The following is a 17215-nucleotide window of genomic DNA, read 5'->3' as shown; positions in this document are numbered from 1 at the left end:
AACTCCACAAACTGGAAGGGACAGAGAAGTAGGATGGAACTCTAATTGAAAGGAAACTGAGGACTGACTCTACGTAAGAACTAGGGAGATCAAGGAGGGAGAACTTGACCAAGGGAGGGCTGAACTAGAAGACACCTCTCACCTTTTAGCTCTGTTCATTACCCACCCTGTGTCTTCTGTTCCCAGTGAGAGCTGGGAGCCCTTCTGACAAACTTTCTGGCCACAGTCAATGCTGAAGCTTGAAAGCAAAGCCTCTGGGACAGGAGCTGCTCTCAGAAGGTCACACAAGCACTACCAGGTTGTAATGACGGACCTGCACCATCCTTCCAAGGGTGGGATGAACACCTGGGCTCCAAGGAACATAAGTTAAGTCAGTTCTTGTTCCCACATCACCGAGAAAAGGGAAGATCTGTACCTAAGTTTTCAAGTTGACGTATTTTGTGAGTAAGTGCCTCCCTTCTCTCCTGGTACTCTGAAAGTCTGATTGCTGTGGAGGCAAAAAACCACTGCTAAGAGCTAAGCACACTGCGGCTGTCTCTCAGTAATCAGAATGCCTAATACAGCCATCAATAACCAACCACTGTCCAGGATCACAGACCACAGCCTGCTTGCCTCACCTGTGTGCAGCCTGGCTAACTCCCTGCAGACCTTTTTGTCAATTAGAGAAGCATTTTTTTTTTCTCAGTTCATTAACCTTCTTTCTACTCCTATACACCACTTTGGAAAACCCATGTTTACAGTAATTGAATGCACTCTGCACTCATCAGAAGGAGCGTTACAGTGTTAAATCAAAGCCCACAGTTAGAGAATACACTGCGTAACCTACCATTCTTAGCAGTTCTGTAGTGTGAGGTAACAGCATTTAAAACAGAGCAATACCAACTAAGAAAGTTGAAAAGGTCACTATTTTCTGCAATTATTCCCATGGAATGCACAATTGGATAAAAAAAACTGCGATCTTTTAATATTCATCCTTCTGAATTGGATGTTTAAAAGTAAATCCCTTTGAGCATCATGGCTATGCTTTAAAGATGAGTCCAGCAACAAAAAAAATATTTCCTATGGATAATTGATAAATTTTCTACTAGTTGGAGGAAAAAAAAAAAAAGAAATACCCCAAGGTATGACAAGTTTGCGATACAGGTGATACATGATAGTAATTGACATCCTAACAATAGCAGACTATAAAGATACCCTGAAATTATTTTCTTTTCTGTATCTTCCCTATCTGCTCTTCCTCCTCTGTTTCTTCAGTGAGCCAGATTTGCCAGCAAGGCAATTTAATCTTCTGGGGATAAAGAAAGTCTTCCTTGTCTAAGAAGAATAAAAACTTCTACTGGTCAAGGACAGAAAGCCCAAGAGAAGGAATTATCTACTGACAGTGAGCTATTTTTTTTTTTATCTCTAGGAATGGAAGCAGCAGTATTCTGGAAGAAATAACATTGATTTAGCTAGAATGTAAGGAAGACATCTTCTGTTTGATGTACGTTGCTTTCTGGACAAGGGTAGGACAATAGCTTGTATTCCCTGAACAAAATACCTCCTACTGTGTTTTCACTATTATTTAGTGAGAAGTATTTTATTCCCTTGTAACATTAAACTCTGAACCATGAGAAACTTCATGCTCTGTCATGAACCTGGATGGATGCTTATTTAAGGAGCTACCAACAGGGTAATTCTTCAAGGCTCTTATGCCATGCATAATTGGGAGAGGGAAGAGCTGTTTGTCCTATCCTGTACGGATAATAAAGTAAAATATGCCAGCCAAAAAAACAGGTACAATTTACCTCCTTGGTGCAGCAAAACAGAAACAGAAACCATACCTCAACTATTGCATAAGTTTGCAGTCCCGAGCAACCTTATTTCTTCGTTTTTGTTACTGCACTTAGCAGCACAGCAGTAAGTCAAGGACTGTCAATAAAGTAACACCTAATAATGTAACTTACTAGTCAAAGAAACAAACTTGCTAACTTGGGCTTAAATGCAATACAGAACAAACCCCCACATCTGTCTTCTTTTCTTCACAAACACACATTTGCCATCTTGTCAAGATCCACCTTAAAAGTAGCTGACTGTTGCTTGTGATTCCTTCTAAAAGAATATTCCAATTTTTAAAAGGCCGCTTTTATTTGCTGGTTTAAATATAAAACAGCCCTCGTTCTTCTATTATCCAGTGTGAAGGCATACAGGGCTGGTAAGCTTATGCTTAAGTGCTTTAACTTTTAAGAACATGAAGCACCTTCTTGCTTTGAACTGGATAAACATATTTTTCACATCAAGCACATTCTTAAGTGTTTTGCAAAACTGTAGCTTCTCAACAGAATACCTATATATATCGATATGTATCTCCACCATTTCCTGAGGAACCAATGAGAGATGTGGGCGGCCCATACTTCAGCCAGAATTAACATATTACTGGTTTCCAGCAGAGATCCTAATACTGTATATCAACAGGGTTCTTCTAAACAAGAAAAAAAAATTCAGTTAGAAAAGGAAAAGCACAGCATGAACAACCTATACAGGTGGCGGAGAAAAGTGGAAAGGGCTACTAAAGGGAAGAATTATTTTAAGTTAATCTCAGAAATGACAGGAAGTAGATATGCAAAGAGGCAGGCACAAACTGAGTTAACACAGCAAAGAGGGTCTCCTCCTGATTGGCAAGGCTGAAGTATTGAGCTTTACAAGAAGAAAGATGACTAAACCAGTTAAAACTGAAAAGCTGCGCAACTGGTAGAGGAAACTCGGCAGATGAGCAACTGCATCAGAAGGAACGTACAGAAAACGTACCAAGATATAAAGGACAGTACTTCTACAGCACATTACCAATGTTGTGGGCAAAGACGTAAACTGCTGCAGCAAAGGGTTAAAAACTCTCCTACAAGTGGTCATGTGTGGCCAGACCTTACCTTGCTTGCTCTGAAGTGCTTAGTGCTTCCTACCATGTAACAGTCCCTTTGCTTCAAGCTTGCAAAAATACTTTCCTCTGCACAGATGCAGAAAGAAGTGTCTTGCATTCTTCCTCTGACCCCAAGAACAGGTATAGGGTTAGCTGCAACCTGGCCACAGCGTAACAGGAGGGAAATTTCCATAAACTGCAGAGGTAAAGGGCTGAGCGAAAAGCATCTGAGTCAGACAGGAACTCACTCAGCTGCACAATGGACAACAGCCTTTGTGCAGAAGTATTCATTAGACACTAGTGTAGATATAGTAAGACAGAAACACAGTGTGGTATGATATGCTGTCACCATTAAGGTAGGATGTGACAGATATATTCAGAAAATATAAAATATATTCACACAGCTTCAAATTAAGGAGAATACATGTGAAGCCAACCTGAATGAAGAACCCTCCCTTCTTTGGAACACCCTGACATTAATAGCACTAATCAGACCAGCCCCTAATTATATCAATTTAGAAACAACACTCCAACATTGTATTTGCAACACCTTGCAGCTTTGCTCAAAACACATTACAATAACGTGAACATTAAAAACATGCTTAAACACTAAACTAAAATTATCATTCTGCAGTTGATCTGTGGTTATACAGGACTCATTTATCTTCTCAGCTGCTGAAGCATAACCAAAGGAATCTGGCTGCATTACCACTGTTATTAGCATAAAGCAGTCATGACCAAACCTGTGGGTACTGACTAGTTAGCCTAGAGAACCCGAGCATCACTTTGCCTGGTTTCAGAGAAGCCAATACTAGCTTATGACCATGACAATTATGACCATGTCAGCCATAAAAAGACACAAAAATGTGCCAGAAACAAAAATTGTATTTCTGTTCTTGATATTGCGTTCTCCACATTCTTGTATGCGCTTCACCTGTTTGGTCTTAAAACAGGTCCAGACCAATTCAACTATTTCCTTTCCCACACAGGACATGTATTCAAGTCTTCAATACCATCTAAAAGACTGCTGGTAGATAGAGGGGAGACTGTTCCTTCATCTACCATTTCAAAAGAAAACAATAAGAGATATTATTCAAACAAGTACCTTACTTGATGTTATGTTTCAATGCTTTTAACCGTTTTTCTTCTTTTTCTGCATCTTTAATAAAATATTATAAATATTTTAAGTAGGAAAAGTTTGTCACAGGACTAGAACAGGTTATGCACCCAAAGCCCTAGACTGATGGAACTTAACATGACCATCACCAGATAACAGTGGACAGCTTTGACCCCGTGACATTTAAGTTATTTTCAAAAAACTATCCTAGACATCTTAATTATTTGACAACTGCATCCTTCTACCATGTGTTTGCCACTGAAACTATTTAATGCCTCCACAGTTATGCAGAAGTTTTACATGATCGTGAAAACATGGCCAAAAGAATTCAGTTGTTTTATATAAGGTCACAGGACAAATGAAAATAAAACAGGAGAAGAAGAAATATGGGTGTGCTTCTTACAACGTTCCAGTTATCCAAATAATCCTTGTCTCATGCAAGCATATTTGCTGCATGCAACAACTGAGGTAACAGGACTGGGACATATTTCTGTAACACCACTGTTTCCTGACTTCTGCCATAAGATCCCCCGGGCAAAATAAGTTGCAAGAATTTGCACTGCAACACAGCTATGCAAATTTACATCAGCAGAAAAATCTCATTTAATGACCCACTGGAATTTAAAACCATATCTTGAAACCTGAGCCCTGGCACCTCTACTTTAATAATGAAAGATCCTCCTCTTCCCGTTATAGAGAGAAGCTGATTTTTCTCTCAATATATCTGTTCCAAAGCCCTTTCTAGTCAATGAAGTCTTTCTACTATGTATATTAGGAAAATAAATACAACTTTCACAGGTCAAAACATTATGTTAAACCAGTGCTTCAAGACTCACTGATGTCTTAGCTCAGTCTGGGAAAACAATTTAATTCTGAGTTTGGTCATGTACACAATAAGCTAAATGCAAAGCTGGTAACTTTATGTATATTAATGGTGGTGAATTACTATCAGGGTTCTCAATTAGCTTAATCAAGCCACAATAGGGACCTGGGAACATGGCAGGAAACTGAGGGGAGATCACTGCTCAATACATCACTGCAAGAGGCTGGCAACATGACAAACTGCATGGCTACCTGAATTAGTATTTCTGTTATGTATATAATAACTATGGAGACTCATCTCACGATTCTGGATAGAACTGGTCCTACCATTTCAAAAGCGGTGTTTCAAAACTAGAGGCTGCAATCCTCTGGGTTGTAAGAACAATCAAGCCTTTGGAAAGGCTCTTCGAAGGCTAAAATAGTGAGATTAATCACTCAGAAAGGAGGCAACAAAGGAACAATAAAACCAGATTAAAGAGAGAGACATCAGAAGCTTCTCTTTCCCCACACCTCAACCAACAGAATCGTAGGGAAATTCAGCTCTGTCAGCAGCTGAGAAATACAAAACCAGATAAAGAAATGATAAAAACATTCAGAAGGGAGTTATGGATCCATGTCAATCAATGATTTTAAAACATGACTCAACACATGCCAAAGAATTTAGGGAGAATCAAATTAGGAAGCAGAACTGACACATGAAATTTCACGTTGTGTAGACCAGATTTTAACAATTATGAAATCAGGAATAGTACCACATGCATGGGAAAGAACAAAATGCTGCTCCGTTCCTTCAGTGGAAATGGTATTTATCAGGTCAGCAGATCAGGCAGTCTGACCAATACCCTGCAGTGTTTTACATGAAATTTTGAAGGAAAGATCTGTTAGAGTGAGCAATGTAACATGTTCCTATTTTTTTAAGACTCAGCATTTTTATTTGATAACAGAAAGAGAAATATAGAACTGCTTTGGTGACAGCAACACCAAAAACAACTATCATGTAATTAGTGGCATGGGTTTTTATTAACAGAAAAAGTTCAGGATTACGTTCATTTTCAGTACAATATTTCTCTTTTGAAAAGGGTTATTTACTACTGACAAAATTGCAAAACACTGCCAGTATAGAAGCAGCTCAAGGAGGATGGCCCTGACTTGAATGACCCTGAAGCCCAAAATATCAAAAGCACATTAAAATTTATTAGCATGAAGTGCAACAATGAAATAAGAATTTCCACTATAAGCTGGATGACCATTAATTGCAAACAAAGCAGGAGTCCTCCTGTGATCCTCTAGTCCTTGAATGAGTGTTGCATAGACAAAAAAATAAAAATAGCACTGCTGCTGGATGTCTCTGGCAAGAAATTTTCAACACTTCTGACTGGAAGTATAACTGAAGTTGATGCACTGATATTTCTTCTAGCATACTGTATACAATATAAATTACTAATATGAATGACAATTATTCACATCTTCTGTCTTCATTTTGCTCAAACTCTTCCAAAATCTCTTCCTCGGGTCTTCTTTCTTTTGTCAGCTTTGCAGAATTTCAGTCTCCCCCAACTACAATTACTCTCCAAAACACAGCAGGGAGGCACACAAGAGGAGGTATGAGGATAAGATCAAAATACGTATGACTTGCTACACTACTGTAGAATAAAAATTAAAAGGTCGCTAATAACAAGAGTGCTAGTAGCAGCATTCTGCGCGGAAGACTCATGACGCTGAACCCATTTTTGTTAGTGATCTAGGCACAAGAGGCAGGAGACCCTTAGGAATCTTTTTGCAAGTCTAGATGCCCATGCAATGCTAGAACCATTCTCCAATAGCTCCACCACTCCCTCCTGAAGGAAAATTCCCCAATCAGGGCTTTTCGGCATCCCAGACATGTCCTGAGTTCAGAACAGCAACTGTTTCATTTTAGGAATCCCACACTGTAAGAAACTAAATTCAACTGGTGAAACTTAAAATGGCTTATTACCACATCTCCCCACCAACACAGGTATAAAGCAGCAGAAGGGCAAATGGCATCATCTCCCTCACTTGTCCAACAGAAGGCTCAAAGTTGCCACGTGGGAGAGGCAGAAAGCTCTGCAGACAGGTGTGCACAGCTGTTCACACTGGGATCAACACTGCTACTGACCCAGGACCACTGGAGCAGAGGCACCCCATTGCCCTGCATCCTAGGAATCCTAGAGGTGCTAGTGGAAGGTGGGGGAACTGCACCTAATTCAGATATCCCCAGTGCAGGCAACACAGCCTCAAGTCCACACTGGGTTTCCAGCGAGAATGTTGAGAGCACAGAGAGGAGCAATGCTGCAAGATGCTGATTACTGATAGCCTTGCCCAAGCCCTCTTCTTCCACTGCGAGGCACACAGCTTGTTTTGCTCTCCACAAAAACACAAGGCCTCTTTTCTTTCTGGGCAAGCAACAAGAGAGGCCTTTTGGCAACCCTTAGCTAGCAGACTATACTCCATGCTTCCCCCACTGACCCTGCCTGAGGAGAGACAAGAAAATCAGTGCTGCAGGCGCCCTCTCCCCGGGATTTCTGCACTACAGGGATTCCCAGAGAACCTGAGCCTTCCCCACCTTCCCCCTCCCCCTGCACATGCCACTGGAGGTGCCTCCAGCAAAACGCTCTGATCACCCTCCTCCCAGACCACGTTTCCATTTAAGTGGAAAGGACGGTCCCAGAGGTCACCCTCCAGGACACAGAGCACAGGCGAGGCAGAGCTGAGGTACACAAGCTGCCTCCGACTTGCTCTCCCCCCGTCCTCACAGTACTGTCCACTCCCTCCCCGCCTCTAAAATCCCACCTGGTGGCTGGCCCACGCAGTCCCGCTCCGCTCCCCTTACCTGTTGCAGCCCTTCACCCTGCTCCAGCCAGGGCTCTCCAGCACTTGCCGGTCGCCGTCTCCCCCGCCCAGAACCGATGAGGGCAGCGGGGCGGGCAAGGCGCTCCCTGCCAGGGGCGGTTCTGCCGCTGCCGTCCAAGATCCTGCAGCGGAGCGAGCGGCTCCCTCTGACCCCGGAGGAAGGCGCAGCTCTCCCCTCCGCTCGCAGCGCCTCTGCCTCCGAGCCCAGCCTGCCGCCGCGCAGCCGCCGGCGGGGTGGAGGGAGCCGGCTGCCCGGCCATGCACGAAGCCCTGCCTCTGCTGGCTCCTCGGGAACGGCCTCTTCCAAGCGACCTTACTGGGCTTCGAGCTGTACCTGGGGGGTAGAAGAGGGGAAATTATGTTTTGCAGTGTGGCGCGTGCATTAACTATCCCCAGAGTTAACTGCATTTGACTTGTCTTTTGGACCACACTCGCCGTCTCTTGCTGGAGTTATTAATCTTTACGTTCGCGTCACATGTGCAGAAACAAGTTGGTTCGTTTCTCTCTTTCCACCCCCTCGGCCCCACACACACTCCCTAAAAACCCAACAATTACAAATGTGGATTTTTTTCCTTTAATTCCCCTACATTGTGTAATTATATTCGCATTAGAAATCAATCTACTCTGGTCATTACCATTAGTGATATGCTCATAAACCAAACACTAGTCATGCTAATGAACTGAATGAAACATAATTTCTTGTTGTGTAAACTGATGCTGAACGCTAATCAGCAATAAATTCAATCAGACATTACTTACATCAACTGAAAAACACATTGAAGGCGGGTAAAGAGCGGGAGCTGCTCACGCCTGGGGGACGCGCAGGCCCGTGCCCGGGAGCAGGCCCAGCACTGCCACGGCTGCGGGGGTGCGTGCGAGGCCGCTGGAGCCCTGAGGGGACGCGGCCTCCCCGCGAGGGACGCCTCGGCGGCGGGGAGCGAGGGGAGCCGGAGGGCAGGCCTGCCGGCTTGAGGGGGCGCGCCCCGGCGCCGGAGGCGGCTCCTGCCCGCTGCTCGCCAGTCACGGCAGAGCCACCGAGAACAGCCGAGGCCCCGCCGGTCCCTCAGCCGCCCCGCTACCCCGCCTGTCCCTCTCGTCCGCCCCTGCCTCCGCGCAGCCGGGCTGGCGGTGCCCGGAGCCGGTCCCGGCTGCCCGTCCGGAGGCTGCGGCCGGCTCCGCCGCTCAAAATGGCGGCTGCGGCCTGCGGGCGCGGGGCAGCCTCAGCAGCCGGCTGAGCCCGCCCGCCCTCGGACGGGCAGAGCCGGCCCCGGCGCGCTTATCCGCAGCGCGCAGGAGGCCGCTTGCGCCCGGGTCCGGTTTTCTTCGGCTCGGTCGCCCCCTCGGAGCCCGTTTTCCTCCTGGAAAACGCCCGGGGTGCTGCGGGTCGCAAGGCCCGGCATCGCGCTGTCAGGAAGATGGCGTCGCCTGGCCCGCCCGCCCAGGTGCGTGCCGTGCGGCGGGCCTCGCACCGGCCGGGAGCACCGCCCGCCCCTGCCGCCCGAGGGGCAGCCGCAGCCTCGCCCCTCGCCAGGGACAGAAGGCGCCCGCTGAACCAAGCCGCTCGTTTTGCATTTCCCTGCCCTAAACACGGGCGACAGCACCGGCCGCGCGTGGGGGCGGCCGCAAGCACGGGCGCTGCCGGCCCGGGGCTGCTCCGCGGCCCTGCCCGCCCCCCCGGGCCAGCGCTGGCCCCGGGGCGCTGCCTCTCCGCCCGGGGCCACGGCCCAGCCCGGCTCCAGGGAGGCACGGCGTTAGCTGCCCGCCGCGCCCTCCAGCCCGACCCGAGGGCTTCCTTGCGGCCTTTCCCTCTTAGGGCCGGCCCCTCTGGGGGACGGGGACGGTGGAAAGGAGATTTTTTGAAACACAGCCTGCCTGCTGAAGTGAATCGGCCGACAGCAACCCCCCCGCCGCTGCTCGGGCATATTCCCCGTCGCTTCCAGACGCCGCGGCCGGGGAAGCTCCCCGCGGAGCCGGGGCGGGAGCAGGAGCAGGCTCCGAGGCCCGGCCGCCTCCCCGGGCCACCGGCAAGCGCTCCCCGGCCAAGGGGGCTTCGGCGGCTTTACCTCCAAGGCGAGGAGGCTGCGATGCTCTGCTCTGCTCTGCCCTCCCCGGGGGCCTCCGGAGGGCCCCGCCGCGGCGCGCCCGCGGGCAGCGCTGCCCGCCCTGGGCTGAACCCGGGCCGGTGCCCGCCAGTGAGCGGCGCGGAACGGGCGAAGCTTCTCCTGGCAGCCACGGCGGCGTTTTGTAATAGCCGCAGAGCAGTGATTTGCTGCGACTGGGGGTAATGCAATTTCCAGCTGCACAATATTAATGAGATTCTCACGACCAGGGGAAAACTTTCAGCGGAAGGTGGCGGGTTTATTTGCTTCGCGTTAAGGGAGAGGAAGGAAAAAAAAAAAAAAAAAAAAAAGACAAACATCAGCATCATCAGCCCCCGCACCTGCGGCACTCGGCGGGCCCAGCCGGGTGCCGCAGCTCGGCTCCCTGCGCCGGTCTGTCTGAGGGCGGGTGAGGGAACAGGGCCACCGCCCGCTCTTTGCAGCCCGGTAATTTCTGTTCCCCCTTCTTTTTCTGCTCACTTCCCTCCCTCGCTGCGGTCACGGGAGGCAGGAGCGGCTTCGCTCGCCTTGCCCGTGCCCGTCGCTGGTGGGTGAGCGTTCCCGGGCGGCGGGGGGCGGCGGGCCGCGCTGCCCGGAGCGGGGCGGGGCGGGGGCCGCCAGCCGGGCGGGAGGCGGCGGGCCCGGAGTGCAGCGCTGTGCGGGAGCGGAGAAGGGCTTCGGGGGAAAGCAATAAAGTGCCTCATATTGAGAGAGGAGCGCGCAGCCCGGAGAATCCGATGCGTGGCTGTCTGGGGCAGGTTATAACTCCAGGTGAAAGCAACCCGGCTGCCTTCCGTTATTAACCCTTCTTCGTAAATCTCAATCTGTGCGGCTCCTGGCCAGCGGCCGCAGGTGCTGAGGCTCCCGGCGAGCTGCCGGCGGGGTCCGGCCCGCGCCTTCCCCTCTGCTGCGGGGCGCCAATCGCGACATGCGCCAGTCGGCAGCGGCGGAGGCGGACAGGCGTTTTGGTCCCCGCACCTCCAGGTGACAGAGGAGCGGGTGCTGGCAGGCCGCTGATGTGCTGCACCTGGAAACGAAGGGCCACGGCCACTCTCGGCTCGGCCAGGGCCCGGCCGGCCCCGCTCCCCGCCGGCCGCCCCTCGGCGGAGCTGGGCGCGGAGCATCCCGGCAGGGCCGCCCGAAGGCCGGGCCAGCGAGGCGCCCCCGGCCGCCCCGCGGGTCTGTTTCCAGGGCAGAACCTGTGAATAAAGCGAGAAGCGTTGCTTATTGTGCTCGTATCGGAGCTCATTAAACCCCTTCCCGGGAGCCGGGGGCTGGCGCAGCGCTGCCGGTGCCGCGGCCGGACACGGAGCGGCCCCGCGCCCGTCGCCGCCGCGCCACGCACAGAGCCCAGGGGGTCGTTTCACCGGTTTATTTCACGTTAAAGTTTAGATACAATCGAAATCCTCGTACGCACCTTTTAATAAAAGTAGTAATCTCTTCGAGTACTGCAAAATTATAGCATTTACATCTTTAAAAGACTGTAAACAAAATAATACTAGCAAATAAATAATACTAGCATCGAAGTATACATTGTCAGGTATTTTTAGACGGCCGTATAAAATGCTATCTGATTTATAGAATATAATACAGATAAATGCTATAAATACGTGGATCTAAGAGTCGGCGGGAAACTTCCTAGCGAGGGCTCCGCCGGGGCTGCCGGCGCGCCGAGCCGCGGGGCCCCGCGCAGGGCGATGCGGGCGGGCGGGGGGGGTGCGCGGGGCTCCACGGCCGCGGCCGCCCCCGCGGGGGCTCCCCTGCCCCGGCCCCCGGGCCGCGCCGAGCCTCCTCCCCCGCCGGCCTGCAGTGAGAAACCTCATTTCTGGTTAGGAAAAATAAAAGTCCCATTTAAACTTTATTGGATTAAAGCAAAAATTAATTCTCGATATTCACACATATATTACAGAGTAATAGTAAAAGTTCAATATACTTCCTGGCGTTTAGTTGGGCCACATTGTACAAGAGCAAAACAAGCATCAAAACATTTAGCAGCCTTAAATTTCACAATCACTCAGAATTACATAGAAATACTGAAATACTCTGGTCAGCCTTGGCTGTGAATAGTTCTTCGTGTAGAAATTTTTCCTTTTGCCAGCCAGTACACAGCAAGAATTGCATTTTCCCTTCCATCATGGCATCCACGTATTCAAAAATACTTTCCTTTTTTTTTTTTTTTAAGTTAAACTCAGAGAAAGAGTCAAGATTAACATGTTTTAAAAACAAAACTACAAAATATGCTGTAAAGGACAATGAAAATATCTAAAGTCTACTTGTGTGAGGCAGAAACCATGGGGGAACGATGGCAGATTACACCAGTGACACAGAGATGGGAACCAATTTTGTGGGAGGAGAGAGAAGAATATAAATGGGGGTTTGATCAATTATAGTGTCTCCCGCCTGTTGGCCGCAACACAACAAAAATAAGTAGTAATTCTTCAAAGCGGATGTACACAAACCTAAGCAGGATTTAGCTTCTTTAATATTTGAATGTAAAAAGTCTGCTGTCCACAACTCTTTAAACCCAGCTATGACTTGGGAATTCGTTACGAGATTCTGACTCCCGTCTCTCCCTTTTCTTGGATGAGAAGTGGTTTAAAGCGGGAACACTAGAAATCCAGAGAATGTTGAATACTTCCAGCCTCCCATCAAGTTTCCTCTTTCCAGTTTTAGATAAGCTCTGTCTCCTTTCTCCATCTGAATCAGGACTCCATTGCTAGCAGCTTCTCGGGTCACATCTTGGTCCCCTGCAAAGGCAGAAATCACTGGCCACCCATTTAGCATCAAACTCACCTAAAGAGCAAGATAAAACAAAGCCCTCCGTCAATTAAAGTCAGACAATGACACCGCCGGGGCTCACCCCGCAGGCAAAATGCTTAGTTAAGAAAGGGCCTCTTTTGACAGCTAAAACTCCAGCCCCATAAAAATGAAATATCCATCTGAACCCAGCTAAGGTATGTACTCTAAAGGAAGAAGCCTTTTCACCGCTGTTTTAGACCGACAGCCACATCAAAACACCCAGTGCATATAAAACAGGACATTGATCCTATTTTGAAGAATTTCAATAGGGTGCCTGTGTTTTCACGCTATGAAAAGAGGTCTGCTCGTACTTATTGAAAGATGGCTTTATGCGAAACCTCAGAGACAGCAAGGAGCAGAGCCACAGCCACCGAAGTCAGCGCGTTTGAAGTGTATTCAAGAGGTAGTTTTCCTTTGTTAGGCAGCAAAGACAATATGCCACAACACAGTCAATAAGCTCTGCTCAGCTCGCATTAATGATCCCGGGAATGCATACCCCACATTAATAATACACCACCTGCCCAATCTAGATGTGTGAAGCCGCTCACACCAGAACGGTGCTATATAGCTGTACATTCCCCTTTGCGATGTGCATCGCTACGCAGACAGATTTCCTGTCTAGGTTACACTACCTGGCTTCAGGCCGGTCGTTTATTATCCCTACCTTGAGGTGCGTGTGCATCGATCCACATACAAAGGGCGTGCATAGGGCAAATGCACACACACGCACAGCGCTATATTCCATATCGTATCCGTGCCATAGGTGCCTCCCTGCACCCCAAGTCCCTATGAAGCCTTCTGCCGCCCGAGCGCGGGTGAGGAGCCCACCGGGGGCCGCGGTTTCCACGGGCTCTGTGCAGGGATGCTCCCCACGGCGCTCTGCGGCTCGGAGCAGCCCGGGGCCGGCTCAGGACGGGAGAGGACGGCAGGCGGCCGCCGGGGTATCGCCTCCCGTCCCGGGGCGGCTGATGCGGGCAGGGGCCGGGCGGAGGCCTGGTGAGACTGGGCAGCCCTTTGGGCACCGTCCCCTCGGGCGGGGAAGCGCCGGGCAGGCTGCGCTCCCGCCGGCGGCTTGGGGGCACGTCCCTGCCCCGCCGCCCGCACCGCCCCCGCCGGGCCGCGAACCCGGCCCGCTCCCTCCCGCGGTGCCCGCGGAGCCAGGCGACGGCGCGGGGGGCTGACCTGGATGGTTTGCCTGTTGTACACTTTCACCACGTGAAAATTAAAACTGTAAATCCCTTTCCTGGGCGAGATAAACGTGCTCCGCTCCGAGTCGAAGTTGCTGCCGATATTCACTAGTACCTGGAAGGGAAGGGCACCATCAGCACCTCCGCGGGGCCGCCGCCCCCGGCCCCCCAGCGCCCCCCCTCCCGCGGGCAGGGCCCCGCGGGGCGGCGCGTCCCCGGCCCGGCCCCGCCGCCTGCCCCGGCAACTTCTCCCGCGGCGGCGCGCCCGGAGCCCCGCCGCGCCCGCCCCACCTGGTCGAAGTAGATGATCATGGTGCGGTTGCTCATCTCGGAGGGCTCGTGGTTGGTGCTGCGGATGGCGGAGAAGGCGACCTTGGCGCTGCCGGAGCGCACGGAGATGCCGAGCGCCGTGCCGGTGGGGTCGGAGGTGGGGTTGGAGTCGCACACCACGAGGCACTTCCCCTCCAGCACGATGGGCTCCGTCTCGTTCTGCCCGCACGCCAGCCACGCCGCGCCCAGCAGCAGCCCCAGCCCCAGCCCCAGCCCCGGGCCCCGCATGGCGCCGCGCTCCCTTCGCTCGGCGGCACGTCCGGGCTCCGCTCCGCTCGCTCCCTGCCCCGCCGCGCTCTCAGAGCGGGGCCGAGAGCGCCCCGCCGGCTGGGAAGCGGCCGCGAGGAGGCACGGGAGCGCCGGCACACATAGCGCGGGGCGGTGCGGAGCCGGGCGGAGCAGTGCGGAGCCGCCCGCCGCGCCGCGCGGGGCTGAGGGAGGCGGCGGGAGGCGGCGGCGCTGCCGGGGCTGCCGGCGAGCACAAAGACGGCGCGGGGTGCGGCCCCGCCTCCTCACCGGCCCCGCGCTGGCGTCAGCGCCCCGCGCCCGCCCCCGCCGCGCCCGGCCCAACCGGCGCCCGCCGCGCGCCGCCGCCGCCAATGGCCGCGCAGTCCGTCTCCTGCCACCTGACGCCGCGGCTTTTGTTAGGCGGCGCGGGCGCGGGCGCGGGAGCAGGTGCCGAGCAGCCGCCCGCACCGCACCGCACCGCACCGCACCGCACCGCACCGCACCGCACCGCACCGCACCGCGCCGCGCAGGTGGGAGCGCCGGGGCGCGGCGGGGGGCGCGGGGCGGGAGAGCGCCGGCGGAGCGCAGGGGCCCGCGGCAGCTGGGCGAGGAGCGGGGTGTCGGGCAGAGCCTGGCTGAGGGCGCGGGGGGCGGGAAGGGCCGCGGGTCCCCGCTTTGCTCCTGGGCGAGGAAGGCTGGAAGGAAAGGGGCCGCTGCGCGGCGGGGCAGAGGCCTGCCGCCGTCTCCGAGCAGGGATAGCATCACCGGGTGTGCCCTGAGCCGCGGAGGGACCCGCCCCCCCGCGCCCTCCCCGCCGGAGATCGCACCGAGGGACGGGATGCCAAGGGCCCCCCTTCCCGGCGCGTCCGATCTCCGCCACCTCCTTCAGCCGCCTCCTTCACCTCCCGGAGCGGAACAAAACGCGGTGCCTCCGGCAAGCCTTCCCGAGCGAGAAGCTTTAAGAGCACAGAGAGACTTTTCTGGCCGCCGGAGCACCCAGCCGTTAGGGAAAGCTGCGCCCGGGTGCCTGCCCTGCCGGCGCTTCGTGCCCTGCCCGCGGATGCCTCCAGCCTGGAGCGCGTTTTTAGGGTCGTTGTTATTTCCTAAAGGGCAAAGGTTGCTTTGTCTTGGTGGACATCTGACCAGTGTTCATTCTGGATGTGCTGTCAAAAAATCATAGCCCGGGATTGCAAAAGAAGAGATTTACCGATGAACCATTAGAAACAAACCACTGGAACAAAATAATTTTCTAACTACCAGATCTGTTTGCAAAACTAAACTTATATTCAGAGATAGAAACTTATATGGAGTTTGTAGCATCCTCTCTGGGAAATTGAGTATCATCCAAAACCGGGCTCCAGTGCAAATCGTTATGAATTTTGGTAAAGGCTTTAATTTCTTTTCCTGTGCTGTTCCGATTGTGTGATTCATAAGATTTCACCTGGCAAATGGATCTCTCTCTGAAAACTGCTACGAATAAAACTTTATTCATATCACTGCCCTGCTAAGTTAAATGCGTGTCTGTAAAGTTGCTGAGACAGAAGTCTGAAGTACCGGAGTTTGGCCGTGGGTTGGTACTGGCTGGCTCCGAGGGGACGGATGTGGCTGTAACCAATGGCGTCATACCTCGGGGAGGACCAAAGTACCCCGCACTTCACTGGAGACATCCAGCATTGAAGCAGCCTGGAAACCAGCGTAGTGGCAAAATGATTATAGGGGAAGGAGAGTGGTCAGAAAGGAGTTGGAGAGATAATAAAGTAGAAACAAGCACTCTCTTGAGAAGTAGAAAATGAGATAAAACCGAGTGGGTGGAGCCACAGCCTCTTAGAAGGTGTGTTATGTTTTATTTTGGGACATAAGCTTATGATTTCTAATGTATTATTACTGCTGACCTTCTTAACTGAGTCCGAAGTCAGAACCAGGAACTTTTTTAAAAATAAATATTTCTAAATGTTTCTAAGGGGTACTAATAAGGCTAAAGCAAATGAAAATCAGCGAAAATGAGCATTTTGCATCCTTGTCAGTATTGGCGAAATGACGTGGGGAAATGGAAACTGAAGGAGCACAACTCTGCCCTTTTAAGTTTTTTGAGTGCTTGACTGTGTTCTTCCAACATACATGGCTCTTTTTTATGGAAAAAATATTCATATATTTTAAGACACTTCTTGTGCATGACAGAAGTCAATTCTCTTGTGCTGTAGAGCTTTTTAATTGTAGCTTGCTGATTTGAATCCAGGAGAGGTTTCCCTCCTGAGCTGGAACCTGCCCTTGGTGTTTGGTGGTGACCCCCCGGGAAGAGGCAGGGTGGGCCTTCCTCCCCTGGCCACCTTGACTGCTTTCTGGGCTCTGACGGGTGGAGTTAACAGACAGAACAAGAACAGATGGGCCTGGAAAAATGAACAAATCTGTCACTTTTACCAGAAGCCCTATTCCTCACATAGGAGGTGGGTAGGCAGGCGAGGGGGGGATGCAAAGTTTCCTGTGCCAGACACCATCGTTGCCACAGACTATCAGTCTTGCACACTTGACTAGCACTGTAGCACCCAGCTTCTGCAGTTCTGGCTTTAATAAAGTAACACCAGCCATGCAAATTAGATATTACTTCATTTTCATTAAATGTCACATGCGGTGCTAGGCAGTTATGTTGATTTTCTCTGTATTGACAACAGCCTCTGACTCGTACTGGGAACAAAGAAGAGACGTTCAGCAGGAGGATGTAGGTACTGATATATAAGAACATGGCGTAATTAGTGATGTGTGGCAGAGAGCTCCCAAGCTAGGAGTGCAGAATTGCAAATCCAGATGTTTACAGAGGGCCAGGAATTGCATTTCCCCATCTAACTACAAACTGCCTTGTTAATCGATG

At 51.5% G+C, this 17215-nt stretch overlaps 1 protein-coding gene and 1 long non-coding RNA gene across 2 annotated transcripts; both read right to left on the bottom strand.

Moving 5' to 3' along the window:
- Positions 1-5854: 5854 nt before the first annotated feature.
- On the bottom strand, positions 5855-9895 carry LOC148051021 (uncharacterized). The gene is made up of 3 exons (XR_015700797.1): positions 9770-9895; positions 7687-8040; positions 5855-6392 (listed from the first exon to the last, which is right to left on the bottom strand). It is a non-coding gene; the product is annotated as an uncharacterized LOC148051021 (long non-coding RNA).
- A 1755-nt stretch (positions 9896-11650) lies between these two features.
- CBLN1 (cerebellin 1 precursor) lies at positions 11651-14563 on the bottom strand. The gene is made up of 3 exons (XM_087739765.1): positions 14083-14563; positions 13787-13906; positions 11651-12598 (listed from the first exon to the last, which is right to left on the bottom strand). The coding sequence occupies exons 1-3, from the start codon at positions 14347-14349 to the stop codon at positions 12401-12403; spliced, it is 585 nt and encodes a 194-aa protein (XP_087595891.1). The 5' UTR covers positions 14350-14563; the 3' UTR covers positions 11651-12400.
- Between the last annotated feature and the right edge of the window lie 2652 nt (positions 14564-17215).

This window comes from Nipponia nippon, unplaced genomic scaffold, assembly GCF_047370975.1.
Source record: "Nipponia nippon isolate SJK-2023a ecotype South Korea unplaced genomic scaffold, ASM4737097v1 scaffold_7, whole genome shotgun sequence".
Classification (NCBI taxonomy): domain Eukaryota; kingdom Metazoa; phylum Chordata; class Aves; order Pelecaniformes; family Threskiornithidae; genus Nipponia; species Nipponia nippon.
This window is presented reverse-complemented; position numbering and strand designations above follow the sequence as displayed.